The sequence below is a fragment of the Tachypleus tridentatus genome, chromosome 12 (assembly GCF_004210375.1).
Source record: "Tachypleus tridentatus isolate NWPU-2018 chromosome 12, ASM421037v1, whole genome shotgun sequence".
Lineage (NCBI taxonomy): Eukaryota > Metazoa > Arthropoda > Merostomata > Xiphosura > Limulidae > Tachypleus > Tachypleus tridentatus.
In genome coordinates, this window is record NC_134836.1 from 77,249,333 (window position 1) to 77,275,324 (window position 25,992).

Consider the following 25,992-nt stretch of genomic DNA (forward strand, 5'->3'; position numbering starts at 1 on the left):
CAAACCTTTGTGAGCAATCAAAACTAAAATAATTCAAATGAATTCTTCTTCACAGAATACATTAAATTAAAAACTTCTAATACATAGAAAAATAAGTGTTTCGATAACGTGACCTTCCAACAATAGCTTTTATGTCATGTTACTTAGCAACGTGTTTCGATAACGTGACCTTCCAACAATGGCTTTTATGTCATGTTACTTAGCAACGTGTTTCGATAACGTGACCTTCCAACAATGGCTTTTATATCATGTTACTTAGCAACGTGTTTCGATAACGTGACCTTCCAACAATGGCTTTTATGTCATGTTACTTAGCAACGTGTTTCGATAACGTGATCTTCCAACAATGGCTTTTATGTCATGTTACTTAGCAACGAAAGTATAACCTGATAAAATGTATAAACAGCAAAACTGGAAACTATTTGTTGATTTCATAGTTTTGAATATCTGTTGATTAAAGAGGTTTGTTTTTGTTAAAATCGTTGGTGATATAACGGAACATAGCTTAATAGAGAAACGATTTAGGTTTAAATATTGAATCGGTGTTTTTACTTTCATGATACATTTTATACACTTGGCTTTAGGCTAGGTGATCCCACACTACGTCTTTACCTTTTAGGCTTATTATTACCAACACTCACTACACTTATAAGGTTTCATCCTCTTGCATCCTCGTCAATCAATTCGTTATGGAAGACAGTAATCGAGCTATTTTCACTGAATAAACGCATTTTGGCTTTCATTACTCTTCCTATTTCGAGAAATCAAGCGTGATGTGACACACAGGCTTTTTTTATATAGGTTAGATAGAATCAGTACTTCGTAGCGTTTCAGTACGATTTTAGTTTATTATTTTTAAGCACAACGTTATCTGTGCTCTGTCCACCACTTGTATCGAAACCCGACTTTTCCTTTTTAATTGACAATCAACAAACAATTCAACCTATGCTAATACCTACCTTCTGTTTTACCAACATTTCTACTTGAAAGTTAAACTAAATTATCTGGTACTCGGCGTAGTATGTTTATTAACTTCGTATTAAAAATTATTCACAAACTCTATAAACGAATACGTGGTGGATTTGTACATGAATAAATGGATCTACCTATAATCTACATTAGACATATTAGGTTACATGTTTTACAATAGCTCTTGATTGAAATATTTATATAGTAATAAAATGTGTTAATTTGAAAAGCACCGTATCATATATAAATAAATAAGGGGAAAAAATCAAATACCAATACGTTTTACATCTTGGGTAAGACAAAGAAATTTAATAAAACATTTGTTTTTTCATCAGTTTTATTGGAACCTCATAAAATGTAGATGCGTCAATAACACTGACAGAAGAATATAAACTAAGCAGGATTCAAACACAGATCTCGCACTTGAACCTCACTGTATTACAAAAATATAAAATATTACAATACTAAAATACAATATTATAATATTAAAATATAATAAAAATATAATATTCAATAAGAACAAAGTCAATTCTTAAATTAAATCATAAACAAAATCAGTTTCATAACAGCAAATAACACTTTAGTTACGTATGTTGCCACAGGTAAAAACTGTGTCACTTAATTGACGTATTTTCTAGTAATAAAATAACCTTTATAGATTTAAAACACACTAATCTCTTGCAATATCAATATCTTTCTTTCACTGTATCTGCTATAAGAGGGTGAGTTTCTTCAACTAGCAACGCTTTCTCCTTTTCTATTCTTCGATTACATAGCACATAGATCAACAAGAGACACACCTACATAAGGGAAAATGAATTTTGCCTCTTATAATCAATTAATTAAATGCAAATGTAATTTTAATCTCTATATTACTCTAAACCTGTTTTATTCGTATTTTATAAAAACACTTATGAGGGTAAATACGTGATTATTGCAACACACACGCACATTTGTTAGATATCAGACATATTTATATGAATGAGTATCGACTTTAAAAGCACATTTCGATTTAATTGTACTGTTCATACAGGTAACAAAGGCATTCTGAAGGCTAGTAAACGTGCTGAAGTTTAGATTTGAGGGCTGAAACACGTGTACAAATTTGCAAAGAAATCGGATCCGGACAGCAGCAGGGATTTATCGTCAATTAGAATTATATTTTAGTCGCGTGCCATACGTTTGAATTTAGTGTAGAATCGAATAAGTTGCAGGTGTGGATGGCTTAATCCAAAACATCGCACATATTATCTGTAAGGAGATGTGGCGGTATTTGCTACCAACGAAACAGATCATTGAAGACGGACGACAAGAAGTATTCATTGGATATATTTCCAGAAATTCCTATTCCAGACAACATAATATTCAAAATCGATTTAAACATTACATACAACTTTAAATCCTGTGAAAAATCCAAAGTATATGATCATATAAGGTAATTAAAATATATTTTGTGTGATTGTTTCTTTCGTTTTAATGAATGGTCATTGTTCTTGGAGACACTGGAAGTTGTCATCTTTCTTTAGGAAGTTTCATGTGAGTGCGACGTTCCAGAAACTTTATCCTCCCATCGCTTTCATGGATTCCTTCTGTTCTCCGCGAATCGGCTGTTATTAGGTAGCCAAACTTTTTTTTTTTCCATGACCATGTCTCTGATATTATGGAGTTGTCCAACCTATACCCACTATCTTAATATAGCCCCTTATTTTCACCTTGTTATGTAAATATAACGATATAGGTTAGTTAACACTTAGTTTGTCTTAAGTCAACAAGAGAAGTAAAATAAGAGCATAAACATAATTTCTAACAGAAATACCAATTATCTTTCAATGCGTTACAGCACCATTGGAAGATTCGCGTAATGGCCACACTTGAAACATATCAAATTATTTGTATACTGTCTCTAATATACACAACTTTTTGAAACCTTATCCGACAATATTATTTCTCAATGAGAACTGTCAGCATCATAGAAAAGTTACGAGACAAAGAAAGTACCTTTGAAGTAGTAACTCTGTGTGTGCTTTGGTCAGTGTTTATCGGTTCTTACTTCAATGTCACGAGATACTGTTTGCTTGTACACTTGTTGAATGCTCAGTATTGTGAAATTCACATGAAATAGGACTGTTTGGTGGAAGGAACGTCGGTTGAAGGTAAGAGATGTGAAAAAGTTGCCACCTTAAATTCACTCTCTAAGGGGTTTAAAGGACTATAACGTTAGCAAACGATTAGAGTTGATGGCAACCTTTCTTGTCCACGAACTGTGGAGATTAGGACTCCTATAATTATGAGACCTTGTAATTCGATATACCGAAAGGAAAGATGAAAGTTTAGAAGAGTAACGGGCCTGTGCGACGTGGATAAGAGAAAGAGAGATAAAAAATAAGAGTTTAAAGAATTAAAGAAAACTGGAAGATGTGTGATAGAGAGCAAATAAACCGACAGATAAATAATTTATGCGTTATTTATTATAGTAATAAAAAGCGATTTACATTGTTTACCTTAGCATGAGCATATTTCTGCTAAGAACAACTACAACCTAAATAAAGTAAAAAAACAAAAACAAAAAGAGTTTGTTTGTTTTGAATTTCGCGCAGAGATACTCGAGGGGTATCTGCGCTAGCCGTCCCTAATTTGACAGTGTAAGACTAGAGGGAAGGCAGCTAGTCATCACCACCTATCGCCAACTCTTGGACTACTCTTTTATCAACGAATAGTAGGATTAACCGTGACATTATAACGCCCCCACGGCTGAAAGGGCGAGCATGTTTGGTATGACGGGGATTCAAACCCGCGACCCTCACATTACGAGTCGAACGCCTTAACAGACTTAGCCATGCCGGGCAATAAAAAGAAGAAGTAAAATGAAAGTTTAATCCGATTGTAACAAAGGGGTGTCAGAGCGATCTACAACAGGAACTGGTGTTATATAATTATATCTGGTGTTTCATAAACCCAAAACATATGTTGTTATATATTTTAATGCAATAGTTCCTTCATAAATGGGCTTGGCATGGCTAAGCGTGTTAAGGCGTGTGACTCGTCATCTGAGGGTCGCGGATTCGCATCCCCGTCGCGCCAAACATGCTCGCCCTTTCAGCCGTGGGGCGTTATAATGTTACAGTCAATCCCACTATTCGTTGGTAAAAGAGTAGCCCAAGAGTTGGCAATAGGTGGTGATGACTAGCTGCCTTCCCTCTAGTCTTACACTGTTAAATTAGGGACGGCTAGCACAAATAACCCATGTGTAGCTTTGCGCGAAATTCAAAAACAAATCAAACAAATTAGAACAACATGACACTGAAAACAGTTTCTGTAATGTGTCGTTACTACCTCATGTATCCATGTCGTGAGATTGTCAGTAAAGTCTACAAAGGATTGAGGGTTGTAATGGAGTACACTATTGAATAACATACTCATTTAAATATATTTAAATACCTCAATCTCCTGTCTCATTAACTCAGATAAAGGAATGGTGGAGAAATGCTCTCCAACCTGAGCTAAGCCCGTCAGGTGGTTTAGGCACCTTTCACGCGTAGGTGCGTTATAATGTTTCGGTCAATCCCACTATTCGTTGGTAAAATAAAAGAGTAGCTCAAGAGTTGACGGTAATGGTGGTGACTAGCTGCCTTTCTTCTAGTCTTACAATGGTAAATTATGGACGAATAGCGCGGATAACGTAAAATCCCAAAAACAAACAAACCTAAGCTTAACAATTAACAACTCCAATGACTGCATAAAAAAAAAAACAACTTATGATACGACATCTGCCGGTGGCAACAAATTACGTGATAATAACAATAAGGGCGTATCACTAACTGAAGCAGCATATTTTTATTTTCACTTTCTGTACTTATCTTTTACACTTGCTTATAAATAATTCATAATCTCTGCTGTGTTCAAGTTTTGCAGTGTTATGGTTAAAAATCAACAATGAGTACAAAGAAAAGCCTTATGGAAAAGTATCTGAACGAGAGCTTACCAATGTGGCTTCAATAATCACTATTACCACTGTTCCACTTTCGTATCCAACTACCTCCAACAAGTAACCTCCGATAGAGGGCCCGATGAAGTGACTGAAATAATTGAAAATGATTTGCTATGGATGAGGTTAAGGAACACAGTCGTTCATGTTGGTTTAATACAATATACAGTTCGTACATTGAATCACTGAGTTTTTAACACTAAAAATATTAAGGTTAAATTTTTGTTTGTTACTTATTTTTAATTAATTTACTTTCAACATTGAACTGGAGAAAAATATGTGTTAACAACAACAAAAAATTGTAATTTTGAGAAACCAGTAGTGTTTTATTTTGCAAAATAAATTTGGCTCATAAGTTTGATTTGTTTCGGAAGCTTCTCAGTGGTATAACAATAATTCTGTGGACTTCGCAAACTAGAAACCTGGTTTCGAAACCCGTGGTAAGTAGCTTTGTGCTTAACTACAAACAACATATTTTCGAATTTTTTGAGTAAAGCTAGAAAAAGAAAACTATAATGCAAACTGTCCCTAATTTTTAACTGACAGACCAAAGGAAATATATAGACAGCTAGTCACTGTCACCCTCTGCCACTTTTTGTTACACCTGTGTGGTTTAATATTGAGATTTACTCTCACTGTTCTGGCAAATCTATGACCTCAAGGGACAGAACACTTTCTTTTTTTTTGGGGGGGGGGTTTGGTTAGTTTTGAATTTCGCTCAAAGCTACTCAACGGCTATCTGTGCTAGCCGTCCGCTAGCTCTAGTGTAAGTCTAGAGAGAAAGCAGCTAACCATCACCACCCACCGCCAACATTTGGGCTCTTCTTTTACCAAGGAATAGAGGGATTTACCGTCACATTATAACGCTCCTACGGTTGAAAGGGAGAGCGTGTTTGGTGTGAAAGGAATTCAAACCCACAACCGTCGGATTAAGAGTCGAGCGCCTTAACCATCTGGTCATGCTGGGCCAGGGGAGGGAAAAACAAAAAGACGTGAATCATAACGCTAGAATATGGGTCAGATGCAAATAGCTATAATCTTGTATAAAATTCATACAAATACGGAGGGTGTCAAGACGTCCTTTTCTCCGTAACCACACCTGACGCAGGCGTAATAAATAAATCCTGTGTTACTAAAACAAAAATTCTGAAAGTAAACAACTAAAAATCACATTATTTTTCCTGTATGTAATTGTTTGTTTGATTTTAGCCTAAGGTTACACAGTGCACTAACCCCACCACGAGGGGAAGGTGGGAGTGTATACCAAACAATAATATTCTATGCCTCAATGCAATAGCATTGTTAAGTATGTTTGTATATAACATGAGGTTTTTGGATAATACACGCGCCAAGAAACCACAATGCTGAAATTTTAAGCAAGAAACCAGCAATTCAAAGTATTGGTTATGATATGTGTATTATATACTAATAAAACACCAAAAAGAAAGGCCGCTGACGTTTCAGGTATAATTAAAAACTCTTTTTTAAAATAACAAACGTTTTGTCCATTAACTTCAATATATCTATCTAATCACGTCAGCGGAACTAGCCCTTAGATGGCACGGACTATCGCTATGAAATTTATCCAGCTTCCTTTACTAATTTGTGGATATCCGCTTTTGATATTCCGATAAATATATACAGAGCTTTTATAAATGGTAACTATATCATGCTCATTCTTAAATACAACAAAATTCGATCCAACAGATGGCGCTACGTAACGGTGGATTGACACACGACTGTTTCTAAAGGTAAAGTATATAATTTATACAGGTATATAATAAAAAGTAAACAAAGAAGAGTATTAAAAAATATGAATTTTAAATTCAAGTAGGAATCCTGCTACGAAACTTAATAAAATAAGAATTAAAACCACAATAAAAACTTATAAAATTTAATCCCTTCTTAACAGTTTAATACATTTATCAGAAGATCAAAGTGAGGATTACATTTTATAAATTTGTGTGTGTGTGTTTTCTTACAGCAAAGCCACATGGGCTATCTGCTGAGCCCACCGAGGGGAAGCAAAATACATTAGTTTGTTTGTTTGTTTTGAATTTCGCACAAAGCTACTCTAGAGCTATCTGCGCTAGCCGTCCCTAATTTAGCAGTGTAAGGCTAGAAGGAAGGCAGCTAGTCATCACCACCGACCGCCAACTCTTAGGCTACTCTTTTACCAACGAATAGTGGGATTGACCGTCACATTATAACTCCCCCACGGCTGAAATGGCGAGCATGTTTTGGTGCGACCGGGATTCGAACCCGCGACTCTCAGATTACGAGTCGAACGGCTTAAAACGCTTGGCCATGGTGGGCCCTCGATACTTCTTACAGCAATTCCACGAATAACTAACGATCCTTAATTTCTGTTAAGATTTTAACTTATTTTCCAATTTAGATTTTTTAATGATTAATATTTTTTTTTAGAAATTGTTGGCAAGAATATAAAGACGTATGGTATACTCACCCTAGAGATGCGGAGCTTGCGAAAAGAGAAGACACCAAACCGTATGTTGTCAAATCGTCAGGAAACCCACGTTTTCTATGACAGAAAAAAGGTGTGACTGTGTTATTTTTCCTGTAGTTAAGCTACGACTCAGTTTTATTAAGAAAGGCATCAACTTTGTAAATATTGTGTGTTTGTATTTTGAATTTCGGGCAAAACTATAGAGAACTATCTGTGCTAGCCGTCCCTATGACTGTAGGGAAGGAAGTTAGTCATTATCACCCACCGCCAACTCTTAGGTTACTCTTTCACCAATGCATAGTGGGATTGATCATTACAAGGCTGAAAGGGTGATCATGTTTGGTGTGACAGGGATTCGAGGCCGCGACCCTCAAATTACAAGTCGAGGTCCTTAACCACCTGGCCATATCTTGTCTTGCCTCAAAGACTTTCATGGCGTTGTTCAGATTGTAAACATTGAGTAAAAAGTCAAAACTGTTTCCAATATTAAGATTTAGTTATACGTTTCGTAATTATCTGTGATTAATGTTGTCGGTAAGCAGTAATATGTGAGCCATATTATATCTGCTATACCTAGTGTCGACGAGGCCTTTCATCTAATACCAGTACTCATCAAGCTAGTTAGGATATCACAGATGTGACACTGGTTAAGAAGTTATTTGTATAACCAACTATACGAATGATAATTATTTTTATGTGAAATAGATTAAGTTTGTTTTAAATCTCTACTTAAGTCATTGCACATGAAACAATTGGGTTTATGATTTTTATTAACATGAAATCATGTTAATAACTGTTAATGATGTTAATGCTTAATCTTATCTGTCTCCGAGTGATAACCACACATCTTAAACCTAAATATATATATATATATACACACATATGCTTCAGTTCAAAAGACATTATTTATTGTAAAGTACACAAATTAAAACAAAACTTACACTGTATCTCGTAAACACCCAGCAAAAGGTGCTACAAGAGAGCCACCTAAGCCTATTCCATTGAAAACCAAGGAAATGACGACTAGCCATAATTTCCTGAAACAACAGACGAAACACGAGCTGTTATAAACTATATCTGCATTTTCTTGAAAATGTTATAAATTCAAATTAGTATCTTGAACGCAAGTCTAAGATTTTTTTACGTTTGACTATAAAAATGAAACAATTACAATAAAATGGTTAGAAATAAATAAATATACATTCCATATTAACTGAAGTTTACAATTCATGACAACACTGAACACGGGATCTTTTCCTCAACCAAATCTGAATGAAAGTCTTTGAGGGAAGAAAAAAAATCCGGAAAATCTCGTAACTTACTTTATCCAAGTCCGCAGTCCATATGACTGTAATGTATTTAAACAGGGAGCGACGACCAGTCAAATAGATACGTGGTTTTGGAGTGGCTGCTCCACCTTACCAACAATAGTCACGCACACACGAATGGCTTTATCTTTTTTGTTTTGTAGTTATTCTCAAATCTAATTATTCAATTTTTGTTGCCTCTTTGCGGTTGAAGATCTGATTCTTGGTCCTCTGATATGGAGGAATGTCATTTCTATCATCACTACTCTCCATGCTAGCACCAAATTTATTTTTAATGATGCCACAGCATTTCTTTGTTTGTGTTTTTTTTACAGAGAAGCCACATTGGGCTATCTTCTATGTCCACTACAAATAACCGAACCTCGAGTTTTGGCATTGTAAGTCCGTAAATTTACCATTGTCCCACTGAAGGGAGGAGCACATCTTTAAGTTCATAGTTGAGTTTAGCTGAACAAGAGATGTTAAAATATTCATCGTCTCACAGCAGATGTACAGGTTGCAAGTCAAAGCTCTCGGAACCTTGCAAGTTCAGGTCATTGAGAGAATAAATACTGATGAGGTACCCGAGATTAGGAAAGTTTCAATCACTGTCATCAGAACTCGAAGCTACCTAATGAAGTTCTATCAGGCTATGGTCTAAAAAAATAGATTCAAAGACAAGCTAAGAAAAAAAAAAGATGACGTAGTGGACCCATCGGTTGTATAACAAGAAGCAGTGTAATGAGCGATAGGGTTTTCGATGCAGGTGTGGATAGTCATATCTCCATCAGTTTTTTTGTGTGTTTTTTTCCAATTTGGAAATTGTCAATTTTAATCTTGTTCTTTTATATGATATAGCATTTTTGAGTTTCGCCAAAATCTGATAAATTTCGTTTTTTTTTACGTTCGATCTCTGTCCCCGAGGGGCCTCTAGTTGGGTTTTCTTTGTTGAATTTCGCGTAAATCTACACGAGAGTTAACTGCGCTAAACGTCCCTAATTCAGCAGTATAAGACCAAAGAAAGGCAGCTAATCATCACCACCCATTGCTCTTAGGCTACCCTTTCACAAACAAATAATGTGATTGACCGTCACATTAAAACGCCACCACGACTGAAAGGGCAGAGCATGTTTAGTGTGACTAGGAATCGAGCCCGCGACTCTCAAACTACCAGTCGAGCGCTCTAACCACATCGCCATACTGGTCCCCTCTAGTTGAGAAGAAATGTGCTTATTTGCTTATAGCATAGCCACATCGGGCCATCTGGTGTGTACATTAAGGGGAATAGAACCCTTTATTTCAGCGTTGTAAATCCGTAGACTTACCGCTGTCCCAGCGGGGACTTGAGGAAGAGATCTTGTGTTAAAAAAATTAAGTTAGCAAAACCTAAAGAAAAGTTACCATTCTATTATAATACAAACGGTGATTTAAACTCTATAGTGTATTAAAATCACTAGATGCAATATAAACAGAAATACATTATTAAAATACAAAAGCATATTGGTAATTCATAAACGCTCCAATTGCAATTTAATATGACAAAATTATCTAAAGAAGGAGCTAAATCATAAGATTAAATTATAATTGCAATTTATTTGGATAAATTAAATGTTTAGTAAATGAAAAAAACATTTAAAAATAATCACTCAAGCGCATTCGTAAGGTTGATGATCCTCCATCAGAAGTGGACAAGGAGCGACATATGTGAGAGTTTGCGTTGTTCAATGGCGCCAAACGTATTTACGGTAGCCGCCCTAATAATACAAAAGTGTTTAAGCTAGTTTTGTAAGGTAGTTTTGAATGTGTAATAGTGAATACCAGCATAACAGAAAAAAAAAAACGTAATGGAAGGAAGAAAATGGTGAATACGAAGGAAAAATATTCTTAGTGGAGGTAAACGAATTTGACGTTTTGTATAAAAAACGAAAGACAAGTAATAGACAGAAAAAATGATAGACAAGAAAGGTAAACTGGAACTAAAATTATTAGAAGATGTTGGAAAAATTTAATAAGAGATTAGAAATTAAAAAATATAAAAGATAAAGTAATAAGTGAACACTGAGATCGCGGAGAAAATTAGAAAAGACTGTTTAAAGTTAGTGTATAAGTAAAGACAGAGTAGGTTCTGAAAGCTTTACTTTAACAAGTTAAACCTTTCTCAATTGTTAATGTGATTGTCTTCGTAATACAAGATGTTAATTCTAGGTCATTGATATCAATAATAATAAAAAAAAACATAGTCAACTTACGTATCAAAAGGCATAAACGGAAGCGGCCCCACAAAGACAAAGGCAACGCCGATAAATAAACAACCTAAGACTCCAACTAGTTTTGAAATATTCTGTCGGGTATAACACATGTTTCATTATATTTAAATATAAACATTCTGATTGGTTTAACACTTAAAGTACGTCTGTTCTTCAACTTATATAATATAGAAAATGATGAAATCAAACAATGAATATACGTAGTAGATTGTATTATGAAGGAAAAACCAGGATGTAAAAAAGTTTCTCTAAAAAATATTAAAAGTTATTTTATGTATATATATATATAAATTGTGTGCCGAACATCGGAAACATATTTTTAAATAGGTTATTAAATAATATTTGAGTTTATTGTTTTTTTAAAGTTTAGTGGGTTTTGAACATCACTTCCAAAATTACCATATTTAATAGAGAATCATACGTTTTTTGTTGTATTTTTTCTCTGTAATACAAGCTTAAGGTCAATGTTCCTTCAAAATTCTTAAAATCTTACATACATGCCTGTCCACCAACACGCCCCAAAGAGGAGTTGTAATAGCGTAACATAAACCCATAACCATAAAGACGATTCCCACAAAAAAAGGTGAAAGGTTAAACTGAAAGAAAAATAAATTGATGCGAACTTTAGAATAAACATAAATTTCACACATGGGTTAGCACAAAAGGTCACACAAATAACACTGGAATAGAAATATGATTACCATCGTTTCTAATTGCTCGGAAATTCAAATACTAAATCAGGATATACGATTCTAAAACTTATGAGTGAAAGAAACAAGAAATACGTAATAATATGTTAACCAGAGAACTCCTTCCTTTTCCTGTGTTTTAGGTTATAAAGATCTAATTCAACGAAAATGTTTTAAATAACATAATTTTGGAATCTAATAGTTTCTGTAATAGTATGAAAACAATTTACACAGCATTGCATTTGAAATGAGGCTCTCTAAAAACGAAATTTTCTCTGTAATATTATAAGGTATTCTGAAAAGTTTGCGTTTTTATTTATAATCCTTGAAATATTTTTCTTTAAAATGTGGACCTTGTAAAATAATTAGGTAATTGGACAATTAAAAACGTTATATACAGGGTGTCCGAAAAGTCTGGAACCATCGGTAATGTACACCTTTTCCTGGCCCGGCATGGCCAGGTGGTTAAGGCACTCGACTCGTGTTCCGAAGGTCGCGGGTTCGAATCCTCGTCACACCAAAGATGCTCGCCTTTTCAGCCATGGGAGCGTTATAATGTTACAGCCAATCCCACTATTCGTTGATAAAAGAGTAGCCTAAAAGATGGCAGTGGGTGGTGATGACTAGCTAGCTTTCCTCTAGTCTTACACTGAGAAATTAGGGATGGCTCGCGCAGATAGTCCTCGTGTAGCTTTACACGAAATTCAAAATATACAAACTTCACAGTTACAGTATCTTTAGCTCCAACACCTCGCTTTGAGTATAGATATCCACGAAATATCAAAGTTATATCGAAACATCACATAACTCATAAAGGAAATTGTTAACTTCAAACGCGAAATGGTAGAGAAGGCTGGTTCCAGCGGAAAGCTACTGTCGAATTTAGTTTCACTTTTTTTACTTTTCTTATGTGTGTGTGGGGACACAGAACATCTGCAACAATGAATTCGTGACGAATGTCGTACCATTGACGATGACACGAATATGCTTCACAGTGTTCAAAGAGAATCGAAATATCATCTTCAAGCTGGTTTACAGTTGCAAGGACACCATGTGGAACACATTCTATAAAATTCATTGACGTACCTGTGTTTCCAGATGTTTTGGACGCCATGTTGACTTGCGTTATATATTGAATAACCTGAAAGAACATTATTTGTGGTGTTTTCCATATCTCATATAGCTATAAACCAATACGGATGGACAACTCGTTCAGGAAATGTTTTTGATGTTACACTTATTCATTCTTTCTTCAACTTCGTACCGTGTCCCTATTTTGTTTTCCGTGAAACAGATCTTTTGGAAAGAAGATAATATACTGTGTCTCTTCCGGCCCCAGTACTGTTCTAAATTGTTGTTTTTTTTAACTGAGGTTAAAGTATCAATTTATATGTCTGTTGTACGTATATTCGCTAACGCCTAGTCAATTAAATTCAAATATTAATTCTAGTTCACCGTTGTTATATTCTAGTCCAATCTTTTTAAACAACTACAGCCTCATTGGTACACAACGCATCATGCATCTACAAACTGTATCTTTAATACCAAAGTTGTCCGAGTCAACGATAAACACGAAAACTTCGTTAAATTTTTATCGTTTACTGAAGTGTTATAATCTAGAATTCATAAAATGTCCTTTAAATATATTTCAGATGTAAAGAAAATAGACACAAACAGAGCTTTGGCTTCTTTCTATCATCGCTAAGCCTATAATTAGTAATACATAAGACTGGAATGGTTTGTTTTGAATTTCGCGCTAAGCTACACGAGGGCTATCTGCGCTAGCCGTCCCTAATTTAGCAGTGTAAGGCTAGAGGGAAGGCAGTTAACCATCAACACCCACCCCAAACTCTTGAGCTACTTTTTTACCAACGAATAGTGGGATCGACCATCACGTTAAGAGGACCCACGGCTGAAAGGGTGAGCATGTTTGCTGTAACGGGGATTTGAACCTGCAACTCTCCGATTACGAGTCGCGCGTCTTAACCACTTGGCCACGCCGGGCCGTCACAAGACTAGGCAAAATCTCTGAACAAATGACAAAAAAAGCACTAAAATGACAACGAGAAAAACAATTTAGATTATTAAATGACATTCCTAAACAAAGTATTATTTGTATTATTTAGATTATTAAATGACATTCCTAAACAAAGTATTATTAGCGTTATTGGCTAAAGTTATGAAATTCTCTTCTGTACCGTAAGTAAAAAAAAAGAAAAAAATACAAATATTCAAATACCTGGCGTAAATGTGGCTCTAATGTAGCATGATTGTAACCTGTTGTTAGCGATGCAACCATGATAATCATTCCATCTAGAATCGTTCCTGGGTGAAGCCAGAACTTGACGAGATCTCCTGATCCAGTATTGTCATTGATGTCTGAATTAAAAAGAAGAGAATCATATGTATTTTAAGAAACCCTCATATATCCGATCCTGTGGAAAACATGTACATTTCGGTACAAATATTCCAGACTTTGCATATGCTGAAATTTAATACACTTTGTAAATGAAATGTCTTTTTATAATAATTTCGATATAACAGAATCGTTTTGTTTAGTTTTCCAAAGTCTGGTTCACCTTTAGATGGTTTATACTGGTATATGAAAATGGTGGAAACATATTTCTTTGGAATTTTCTTCTCCATTTGCGCACTTCAGAAATAAGCCGGAAAACGATTATTTGTTTGTTTTGAATTTCGCGCAAAGCTACACGATGGCTATCTGCGCTAGCCTTCCCTAATTTAGCAGTGTAAAGCAAGAGGGAAGGAAGTTAACCATCAACACCCACCACCAAGTCTTGGGCTACTCTTTTACCAATGAATAGTGGGATTGACCGTCACATTAGAAAGCCCCCATGGCTGAAAGGGCGAGCATATTTGGTGCGACGAGGATTCGAACCCATGATCCTCATATTATGAGTCGAGTGCTTTAACCACCTGGCCATGCTGGGCCCGCGAAAAGTCTAATTTATGTTTGCTAGAAAAAATGAATATTTCATTGTAAGTGTAAAAAAAAACAGTTTTACAAATATAGTTAATGTTACCGGATTAGATAATATGAATAGCTAAGGCTTACTATAACGTGTGAGCTACATCAGTTAAAGCCAAGAATTTCAAAATGTGCAAGGTCATGTGACTTGCCCTTATTACAATTTCTGTTTTTAAAAACAATAAAACTTTTACAAAATTAATAATAAAAAACCTAGTTTAATAATAACGTTCTAAACAGTTTTGTATATCAATATGTCTTCCCGACTAGTAACACCGATTTACATGGTTTATTTTATTATGATTATTGACAACTTACAGTCGCCTTTGATCAATGAATCTAATATACGAACTACCTTGGAAAATATGTTCGTTAATGAACATTAAATCTGGTACACGAAATACTCAAGAAAATTCTTTTGGTTAATGAACAGCGATGAAACTCAAGTAAAGTCCTATTGACTGTAACAGATCACTGAAAACAAGCAAAGCATAAGACATGAATATACACAACTAGATGGACTGGAATCGAGTGAGACAAAACGTTTTAGCCTACACATAAATGTTTATTTTTTTAGCATAGTAGCAGTTAGCTTTAGCTTTACCGTTTTTGTTCCACTTAATCGAATTGTAGTAATTAAGAAAGATGTACTAGGAAGATGCCAATCTCTCCTAGAATAGACAAGATATTAATGTAGTGTAGAAGAGAACACCTACCTGATTCTGGTAGCAATAAAATTGTCAAAGCTGCACAAAGAACGAGAACCACTCCAATAGTTATGAAAGGTAAATAATAACCATCTACCTAAAGAAAATGGTGAATAAATCTACAGCGTTACTTTTATATTATTGTGTGTTTGTTTTTTTTAATCTCTTTAAACTACTTTTACTTTACACCGTTGCTTCAACAGGGTTAAGAACAAGTCATAACAATGAGGTCAAGCGTACCGAATTACAAACACAGTATTTAAAAAGAAACACCTGCTTGGAGTTAGATCAAAAATATAATAAACAAATGGATCTTATTTCAAAGTCTAAGAATCTTTTGTTTTCTCTTAAAGTAATAACGAAAAGATTTGAAACTACTTCTTAGTGACGAGAAATCTACTTGAAATACAAATGTATCTCAGAACGGCTGGTATGGGTATTAACACTTTTATTGATAAGGAGAGAACAATGTTTCGACCTTCCTAGGTCATCTTCAGGTTAACAAAGGTTAACCAGGACGGATGGTATGGGTATTAACACTTTTATTGATAAGCACAGAACAACGTTTCGACCTTTCCAGATCATCTTCAGATTAACAAAGAGGTTAACAAAGGTTAACCTGAAGATAACCTAGGAAGGTTGAAACGTTGTTCTCTGCTTATCAATAAAAGTGTTAACACCCATACCAGCCGTTCTGAGATACATTTGAAACTACTACATTGGCCCGGCATGGCCAAGCGTGTTAAAGCGTGCGACTCGTAATCTGAGGGTCGCGGGTTCGCATCCCGGTCGCGCCAAACATGCTCGCCCTTTCAGCCGTGGGGGCGTTATAATGTGACGGTCAATCCCACTATTCGTTGGTAAAAGAGTAGCCCGAGAGTTGGCGGTGGGTGGTGATGATTAGCTGCCTTCCCTCTAGTCTTGCACTGCTAAATTATAGACGGCTACCACAGATAGCCCTCGAGTAGCTTTGTGCGAAATTCAAAAACAAACAAACAAACGAAACTACTGTTTGTTTTGAGTTAAGCACAAAGCAACACAATGAACTATCTCTGTTCTGCCCGCGACAATCGTCGAAATGCAATTTCAAGAGTTCTAAGTCTGCAGAGATTCCGCTGTGCCACTGAGGAGCTAAATGTAATTGTTAAAGACACCAAAGAAACGAACAGACATTTCTGTATCTGTTTTTTTAATTTCGCCCAAACTTACTCTAGGACTATTTGCGTTAGCCGCCACTAATTTAGAGATGATAGACCAGAGAGAAGGTAATTAATCAACACCGACAGCCGCAAACTCCTGATCCACTCTTTACCATGGACTTGTGGTTAACCATCCAACTTACAATCTGCAGGAATCAAACCCCAATCCTGTCGATCACTGAGCATGCTCGTCCTTTCGGTCGTGGAATAATTCTAGATACTTCGCGTCTGAGCTATGGTTCATTACGTGAGATTCATCAGTAAATGAAAAACAGTATCAACAATACTATAAATCTGAAATTGAGACTGCATTTTTAGTACTACGTAAATGGTTCATAAACCGCTAGTAATTATTTTCAAAGGATCAGGAACTAGTTATTCCTATTCAACAAGGGCGACATCTATGTACCTCAGAACAGGTTGACCTGAAAATGACCTAGGAAAGTCGAAATGTTGTTCTCCGCTTATCAATAAAAGTGTTAATAACCATACCAGCTGTTCTGCGATACATTTTTATTTCAAGTGGGTTTCTCGACATCAAACAGAGCGACGTCTATAATCAAAACATGGTACTATGCATAGTACATTGTGCAAATATTAAACGATAGTACTTACTAGATTACACAATACAGTTATGGAAAAAGAACTAAGTTAGTTCAAACAAACAATAACTATTCAAAGAAGCAAGTAATTGCTTTAGCTTTAAACATAATAAACTGCAATTGTTTTTAAATAAGTATAAGTAACGTTATATGTTTGATTAACACTGAGTTAAAACCCTATTTATTGACGTTCCTTATTAAATAATTACTTATTAAATTGAAACTAAATTATTTTTTACGTAAATAAAGCATATCCTTCATTGTGGTAAGAAATATATAATAAATTAAGGTAATTCTTAACTAAAAGGTCTCTGTACCTCATAGAGAGCGCCACCTAATGTAGGTCCAACAATCAAACCAAATCCATAAGCGGTTTCTAAAGCTCCCTATTTGAAAATGAACAAATCATTACCCAAACAAACACGATAATAAGACATTTTTGTCCACAAATCATTTTGCGATACGAACAACCGCTAGGTGGTGTTCTAGTTTGAAAACTACACCATGAAATCAAAACAAATATTTTTACTCTTCTGATAATTGATAGGTATCTATTTTCTTAAACAGTTACATAAATAAATAATTTTCACCAAAGTATCAGTTAAAGATGATATCGAGTTGTTTTTGTTTCGGAGATTTTAAAATGTTCATCTGTGTTTTTGTTATTTAATTTCTGAACAAGAAGATATTACATCTTGCGATTTTAATCAGTTTAATATTATTACATAAAAACTACATCGATTCATGTAAATATGCCTTTTTTTAGTTCTTTTATTTGTTTTTTTTTAGATCAGGAGATTTAAATTCTTTTGAAAATGTTATAACTTTCTGCCAAATTACGAAAAAATTATAAGCACTTAACTAAGTCATTACGTTTTACATCGAATGAAGAACAGTTTTTTACTCACGAATGTGGTAGCCACTTTATTAGGGAATTCTGCGGCAATAATTGTAAAACTTGATGTAAGAAACGCCGCAGATCCAACGCCCTCTACGATACGTATTGCGAACGCCAGAGCAATAAACGGGGTACCGTTTGGTGACCTGTCGATTACCCTAAAAACACAAAAAACATTCTCAAGACACGATCGTATAAATATTGATAAAATTCGCGTAATTAGTACATAAATTATTTTAGAGAAAGGCCAATCGAATTTCATTATTTGTACTTACACCAATACATACATTGAGTATGTTATAGTAAAACGACCTTGGAGCCTCACCATCTCATTGTAGTCCAAGTCGTCACATGCAGTCATACTCTTTCTAAAGACCGTGCATCCTGACAAGCTCACTCCTCCGCCCGTTTCCTTTTCATAAGCAATTTAGAATAAGAGGGTGATGGTTTCCCAATGCCTACTTTGACAGTCCGATCTAAATCGTCTAAAAGATTTTAGTAAATAATAGCGTAAACATGCGTTTCATTCTAAAGCTGCTTGAAGTGTGAGACGGTTTAAAAACATGTCATGGAAGCAATTTTCCTACGCTTACCTTATGACGCTTTTCGAGACAGAGCTCCTTTTTAACTATATTTCGTATCTGTCACGTGGTCGGTTTTTGCTACTGACTTTTTTACTTGTGAATTCTCACCCATTTCAAGACGTTTTTCTTTGGGTACCATGGCTAGAGTAAGACTTATTGAAGGTCACTTTCTGAATGAGCCGGGTTATCCAAAACTGATCCAAATTCTTTGTTTTCCAATACCATTATGCCATAAAACATGTTAAATCCCTTAACTTAACACATCTTTATGGTTTGACTAAATAAGTATTTTGCGTTCACAGGGGCTGTTAAATACTCTTCTCAAAATTGATTAGTTTCAGTATCATCACACTATCTACTTTATGCCAGACAATATAAAAATGTAATTCTTATACATTCCGTCCCGACGTAACTTCATATTGGTTGTGGTTGTCTCGTAACTTACTTACTAATTTATATTTTCAAAATCGTTTTAATGTAACATATTTAACCCTCTGCATTTCTAAAGATTTTTCTTTCATCTTTTTTTTAGTTCTGCAAACGTACAAAGGTTTAGTTTGTTTTAAATTTCGTGCAAAGCTACAAGAGAATTATCTGCATTGAGTACAAGGCTGCAACTAAAAAAGCGAACCGTGTTGAATTTTTCTACCTTTACCGAACACCATCATTTTTATTAAGGCTTAGTTTTATAACTTTATAAAAGAAAACTTTCATAAACGTCGATGTATGATAACAAACAAAATAATTTAACAGTGGAATCGTTATTATTTTCTAAAAATATTTTTAAATCTCCAAAGACCAGAATAACAAAAATGACGTATCAATATAATATATTTTTCAAACCTTTTTAACTCTCTAAGCAGCGAAATCAATGCTGCATTAATTATAAACGTTTTTATTATATAAATGACAAAAATTATCCAATTAATAAATTAATGTAGTATAATTTGTAAACATTTTTTTACTCCTTAAACAATTAAAATTACCAACCGATGACTCAGTGTGATGTAATGTGAGTGTTTGTTTTGGAATTTCGCGCAAAGCTACATGTGGGCTATCTACGCTAGCCGTCCCTAATTTTGCAATGTAAGACTAGAAAGACGGCAGCTAGTCATTACCACCCATAGCCAACTCTTGGGCTACTCTTTTACCAACGAACAATGGGATTGGCCATTACATTATAATGTCCCCAAGGCTGAAAGTGCGAGCATGTTTGGTGCGACGGGGATTCGAACCCTTGTTTCTCAGATTACGGCTTGTTTGTTTTGTTTTGAATTTCGCACAAAGTTACACAAAGGCTATCTGCGCTAAATGCTCCTAATTTAGACTAGAGGGAAAGCAGCTAGTCATTACCACCCACCTCCAACTCTTGGGCTACTCTTTTACCAACGAATAGTGGGATTGACCGTATATTATAACGCCCCAACGAATGAAAGGGCGAGCATATTTGGTGCGACAGGAATTCGAATCCGCGACCCTCAAATTACGAGTCGAACGCCTTAACCCACCTGGCCATGCTGGGCCCATTGATGTAACTTCAAAACATTCTTAGTTCTCTGATTTGTTTTCGCTAAAAATCGTGTTGTAATCGTAACGTTTTTAGTTTTCCGATTTCTTTTCGTTAAAAATCATGTCATGATCGCAACGTTTTTGATTTTCCGATTTCTTTTCTTTAAAAATCGTATTATGATAGTAATTCAGTTTCATTGCACTCTGATGATTGGCTTTTCAGCCTATACTCTACCAATTTACTTTAAATAACTTTTTTATATAATAAATTTTATAAACAAATCTTTTTTTATTTAAATTATAATCTTTATTTTATGCGTGTGATTAGAACTGATCATTACAACAGCGACGCACTACGGCCGGCACAAGAGTTTTATAAGACATACCAATAAATGCGTGATACCAAACGTCCTCACGACGTTGTTATTTACATTACATCTTTAACTCAACCATGAGCACAAAATTATCACTTACCCAAACAAAATGGAAGTTATTCCAACAATAAATGTTGCTGCAATAAGTATAAACCTTGGTGTGATTAACACCATCTACAAGAAAAAAAATATTACAGTTAAATATATAATGTGTTTGATTGAAATTAAGCAGCAAAACTGTTCAATTAAAAATAAAATAGACCCAAACGGTTAAATATAGCATTTCTAACGCTAATTAAAATGCATGTTAAATTTAACTGCGCAAAAATCATAAATACTCCATTGTAGTGTAAGTAATTATTGAAGCGCCATCTATTTACACAGTAAATATCATAAGAAGTGTAATCAGATATCCAATACATAATTATAAAAGAAAGGTAATGTAGGGTTAATACACAATACATGGAATATCTGGTAAACGCCCCATTATTAATTTTGCATTAACATATAACCGCAGTTTCGTATTCAACATAGACATTCTTATCGTACCTCGTATTTTTGTGTGATATTTAATTTTGTGTGTGTGTGATTGAAATTTAAATTGTTTATATTATTTCAATTTTATTAATATTAACAGCATGAGAACTTTTAGGACCCATCATCAGCGCCATGTCCTTTTTCTACTTTAACACTATTTTAAAATCCCAAATATTTTGAGAACATCTAGCACATGCGTATATGTAACTTGAAAGAAACTTCCACGTGTTTGTCACTTAATGCAAATCTATCTTCAAGAAAATTTCATCGCTTAGTGCCTATTCTTATTAAATTAACGCATTTGTCGTCATTAACAATATGGTAGCGTTGGCCTATCACTTGAAATAAATTCTGTTCTCATATGCAGTAAACCACTCTGTTTCTATAAAGCACGTAAATAAATATAGATATATAAATGTCTTAACGATAAATGGAGGACGCGGTAATTACTATCAGATTATTAGAACAAAAAAATACCTACTAGTTTTCCAAAGACAGGAGAAAAAATAAACACAGTGAGATAGAAAACCCCGAAGACAAAACCATATTGTGTTGGGGTTGCTCCTTTCATTTCTGCCTGTTGGATATAGAAATAGGTTAATCCAGTTTCCTTTATGAACAAATAACGATTTGAACACACATAAATTTATCGCATTTCTGAGTATATTCAATATTATGTATATAAGTTAGCCGAATATATTCAAGGTTGGATATAGCAGCGAACAAGTGGGTCCAAACACGTAACCCATTTATCATAGCACTTTACAGGAAACTCACATATACTCATAAATACATTCAGTTAACCTACCATATAAATCAGCAAAACCTGGCCGCCCCTCCTGAAACACAATAAAAGTTATAGTAAATAAAATGAAAGCCATACTCCCGAGAATGTTATTATGGATCATTCTATGTTTATAATTCCTTATTTTAGTGTCTAAACTGATTCACGTTTCCCACTGTAATTAGGAGTAACGTTTCAACAAGATAAGTGATTTAGATTAAATAAACTAATTTCGTGTGTATCAGTCATAATTTAGAAACTATATTTTGGTTTGTTTAGTTCTTAATGTCTCTCTCTTCCACTTAATCTATAAGGTGACAAAACTAACCATTATAACATTTATTGTGATTTCTTTAGTTTCTAGGGGTATTTATCGGGGCCCTTCATTACGTTCATAAGCTGAGACATCAATAAATAAACTGCCTCAATTGAGAAACCCTACAGAAACCCGCGGGTATGAAGTAAATTAGTTTTCAGTTTAAAATAATAATAATTAATATCTCGTTTTAATAAACATATCTCTATTTTACCTCTTTTGGAAAGAATGGCGCCTGAAGAGAAACACAGGAAGCGACACCAAAATTTATGAAGGCGATAGTTATCAAAACCAGCCACTGGCGTCGTGTTGTTCTCGGTCCCGGTGCTTCGATGCCACCTTTCATGGAAATTAACACCGGAGTTTCTTCGCACGAGACCTTTGAGTATTCATGTGACGCTCTAATAGCTGGCATTGTTTATTCTATTACGAATAAATAGTCCAATATTTGCAATAGTTTACCTGAAAAAAACAACAACAAAAAACATTTTTCAATATTCATATATTGTTAAAATTTTGTGTGTCAAGAATGTAATTCTTTAGAATGGCTTGGATTTTTTTTTGTCTGCATATATATGTGGTGTAACTCGCTATATACAGTGAGAGAAGTGTTAGGCCGTGTCCCCACTTCCCGCTGCTGGGTCAGCGGTAATTTTACATGGAGTTACATTTCTATAATCTTGGGTTCGATTCCTCTCCGATGGAGAAAATGGTGATGACCTATTGTGTGGTTTTGCATTGTAAAATTAAAGACGATAGGTTGGAATTTGTTCCTTAAGAAATACAAGCAAAATAAGCTCATGTTTAGCTGCTATAGTAACGCTAGTAACAGTGGACCTGAGAGAATTTGATACCAGAGCAACGACAAATCTCAACGATAAAATCCATATAAACTTAATTAAAGTTGCAGAAAGAACAAAAATATAAGCTGTTCTTAGGCGCAGTGAACACTTGGAATAAACATCCACTAGAAAAAAATTCTGAATAGAAATGAGTTAGCCAAATGTTTGGATTTGCTAGATTTCTGTTTCGTTCCCATCCATTACTGTTAAAAGATGTATGATATTAGGACCAAAATATTTTAAGAAAATCACACGTTACTTTACTGTAGTGTTTTATTATAGCTAAAAACTATGAAAGACAAAATTTAAAACTACCTTTAAGTTTCTAGATTGTTTGAACTTCGCACAAAGCTACACGAGGGCTATCTGTGCTAGCCGTCCATAATTTAGCAATGTAAGACTAGGGGGAAGGCAGCTAGTCATTACTACCCACCGTCAACTCTTGAGGATACTCTCTTACCAACGAATACTGGGATTGACTGTGACATTATAACGGATGAAAGGGCGAGCATGTTTGGTGTGACGGAGATTCGAACCCGCGAATTACGAATCGAGTGTCTTAACTGCCTGGCCATGCCGAGTCTGAAATTTCTGTAACTAGGGGTAATTAAGTATACAAGTATGAACGTGGAAGAATAAATAGGTTCAAACTCTACGATTTATATCTTTCATTTAGCATCTACAAGAGAAAAATGTAGAATTATACATGGGTAATAGATGTGCTCATTTGGAATTAAGCAAATGACGAAGCCTAACTCTACACATGCTAAACAAATGCATTTTCCCGCAGTGTTTGTTTGTTTGTTTTGAATTTCGCGCAAAAGTACACGAGAACTACCTGTGCTAGCCGTCTCTAATTTAACAGTGTAAAACTAAGGGAAGGCAGCTAGTCATCAATGAATAGTGGGATTGTCCGTCACTTATAACGCTCTCACGGCTGAAAGGACGAGCATGTTTAGTGTAACGTGGATTTGACCCATGACCCTCAGATTAAGAATCGATCGCCCTAACCACCTGGGCATGCCGGGCCTTTTCTAAATTGAATAAGCGATAAGACAGTTACTGAAGATAAGAACATAGTAAATCATAACTCAGTGAGATGTGAATAATGGCAAAGTGAAATTATATTGTACAAACAAGCAGGAACACCTTCGCTGGCTACCTGATGTTCGAGATCCTAACACCAAAAAAACGAAGGTTTGCTCTCTCTGTTAGACGTACACTTACTTATCAGCTACACAAAATCAGTTTTCTTGTTGTTTTTGCATTTCGCGCAAAAGTACTCGAGATCTGTCTGTAATAGACAATCCCTAAACTTCAAGTGATAGACCAGAATTAAAACATAGTCAACACTGTCAACCGCTATCTCTTGCGATACCCTTTTATCCCATGAATATTGGGATTTACCGTGACTTATAGCGCCCATAGAGTTGAAAGGGTGGGCATATTCGGGAACGGGATTTGATCCCGCGACCCGCAGGTTGCGAATCGAGTGCCCTGACCACCATGCCTTCTCTCAGCTGTGTGTGCAACAAATATCAAACTGCATGCTTCATATTTGTAAAATCGAATTACATTTGAGGAAACAAACCACAAGAGTACAAGACTGTGTCATTTTCCTTGAGTATTAAACAGAACTATTCACTAATACCACCCATTCCTCCTTTACCCCACCTCCCATATATTTCTAATCATTATAATTATGCAGCGCTCCCTGACAAAAACTGATATCTAGTGGACTAATGATAAGTTTATTAACACTCCTACGAAAAGTGGGGCCTAATTGGCCCCAGAGCAACTTGAAAGGTTATTAATAATAGGCTAATAATTTTGTATTTAAATGAAATTGCCATTTAAATCCATTAATGAATGGATTAACGAGATTCCCACTGTCCCTATCTACTATCTAGCGAAACCACAGCCAGGGGAACGGGCTTGGAGAAATCAGGACTAGAAACGTCTTTTCGTAGGAGTGTTAACAGGGTGACCTGTAGTTGTAAAGTACAGCCCAATGAATGGTCCGTCTAGAGGTGTTTTTTGTAAGATAAAGATAATTAGAAGTTGAGAAACAGTGTCGCGAGAAACAAGCCTCTGTTTAAGAATTGATCTGCTATAATTTTTATATTATTTAAATGAGCTCCCTCTAATTTATTGTCTTTAAGGAAATAGTCTCATTCAGGGCAAAGCACGAGACGCTAAGAATGAGTGTTATTTCATGCGTGTCATGAGAAGCTATACTGGCTACGCACGTAACGAACGTACAACTCAAAACATGAGATGCTTTAATTTCTACACTAGTAACGAACTAGCGTCATTTTTTTTTTTTTCAATTTAGCGCAAAACTACACGAGGACTATCTGTGCTAACGTCCCTCATTTTGCAGTATAAGACTAGAGGGAAGGCAGATAGTCATCTCCCCAACCCCCAGCCACGTCTTGGACTACTGTTTTATCAACTAAAAGTGAGTTTGACAGTCACATATAACGCCACCACGGCTGAAAGGGAGAGTATGTTTGGTGTGTCAGGGATTCGAACCCTCGCCCTTCATATTATGAGACGAGCGCTTTCACCACATGGCCATGCCTGGTAACTGGTGTCTGTAAAGGACTAGTGTCATTCTATGCTAGTCATAAGATGCAATATGTGCTACGCCTAAGTGAAAGCAGTTATTGTTTTTTTAAACAAACACATTTCTTCGTATCAAAATATGTAATAAGGCGCCACTATATATTCTAGCTCTTGAATTAATAACTTTAAACAAAAAATATTGTTCACTTACTGGCTTTATGGATGTCAATAATAACCAATAAACAACTGAAGAAACTTTGGATATCAGTTAAAAAATAATACACCTAATATTTTACATAAATATACACATCAACTCAAAAATTTTCATCTGAGTGCAGGAATACTTGAAAAATGCTCATAATATAGCCTTTACAGAAAAACTACTACGCATGCGCTGTT

At 35.1% G+C, this 25,992-nt stretch overlaps 1 protein-coding gene across 3 annotated transcripts; it reads right to left on the minus strand.

Annotated features, from left to right (window-relative positions):
- Window positions 1-1,265: 1,265 nt before the first annotated feature.
- On the minus strand, window positions 1,266-25,929 carry LOC143233688 (MFS-type transporter SLC18B1-like). Of its 3 annotated transcripts, none has more exons than XM_076470192.1 (14): window positions 22,398-22,645; window positions 21,892-21,922; window positions 21,565-21,660; window positions 20,647-20,720; window positions 18,090-18,237; window positions 17,499-17,567; window positions 15,390-15,477; window positions 13,924-14,063; window positions 11,493-11,591; window positions 10,978-11,069; window positions 8,363-8,458; window positions 7,422-7,496; window positions 4,952-5,045; window positions 1,272-1,769 (listed from the first exon to the last, which is right to left on the minus strand). In XM_076470192.1, exons 2-14 carry the CDS (start codon window positions 21,892-21,894, stop codon window positions 1,656-1,658), a joined length of 1,188 nt encoding a protein of 395 aa, XP_076326307.1. In that variant the 5' UTR covers window positions 21,895-21,922; window positions 22,398-22,645; the 3' UTR covers window positions 1,272-1,655. The 3 variants fall into 3 exon arrangements, with proteins under 3 accessions (XP_076326306.1, XP_076326307.1, XP_076326304.1); XM_076470189.1 differs by lacking the exon at window positions 21,892-21,922 and adding an exon at window positions 25,805-25,929 and having other exon boundaries at window positions 1,273-1,769; XM_076470191.1 differs by lacking the exons at window positions 4,952-5,045; window positions 21,892-21,922 and adding an exon at window positions 25,805-25,929 and having other exon boundaries at window positions 1,266-1,769.
- Between the last annotated feature and the right edge of the window lie 63 nt (window positions 25,930-25,992).

Bases quoted from the DNA above. Each gene is read 5' to 3' on its own strand.
- LOC143233688 (XM_076470189.1), bottom strand. From the start codon at position 22,598: ATGCCAGCTATTAGAGCGTCACATGAATACTCAAAGGTCTCGTGCGAA. The intron at 20,721-21,564 runs GTAGGTATTTTT...TTTTTCTTGTAG, and splicing joins CTCCTGTCTTTGGAAAACTA to ATGGTGTTAATCACACCAAG. The intron at 8,459-10,977 runs GTAAGTTGACTA...CTGTTGTTTCAG, and splicing joins CCGTTTATGCCTTTTGATAC to GAAATTATGGCTAGTCGTCA.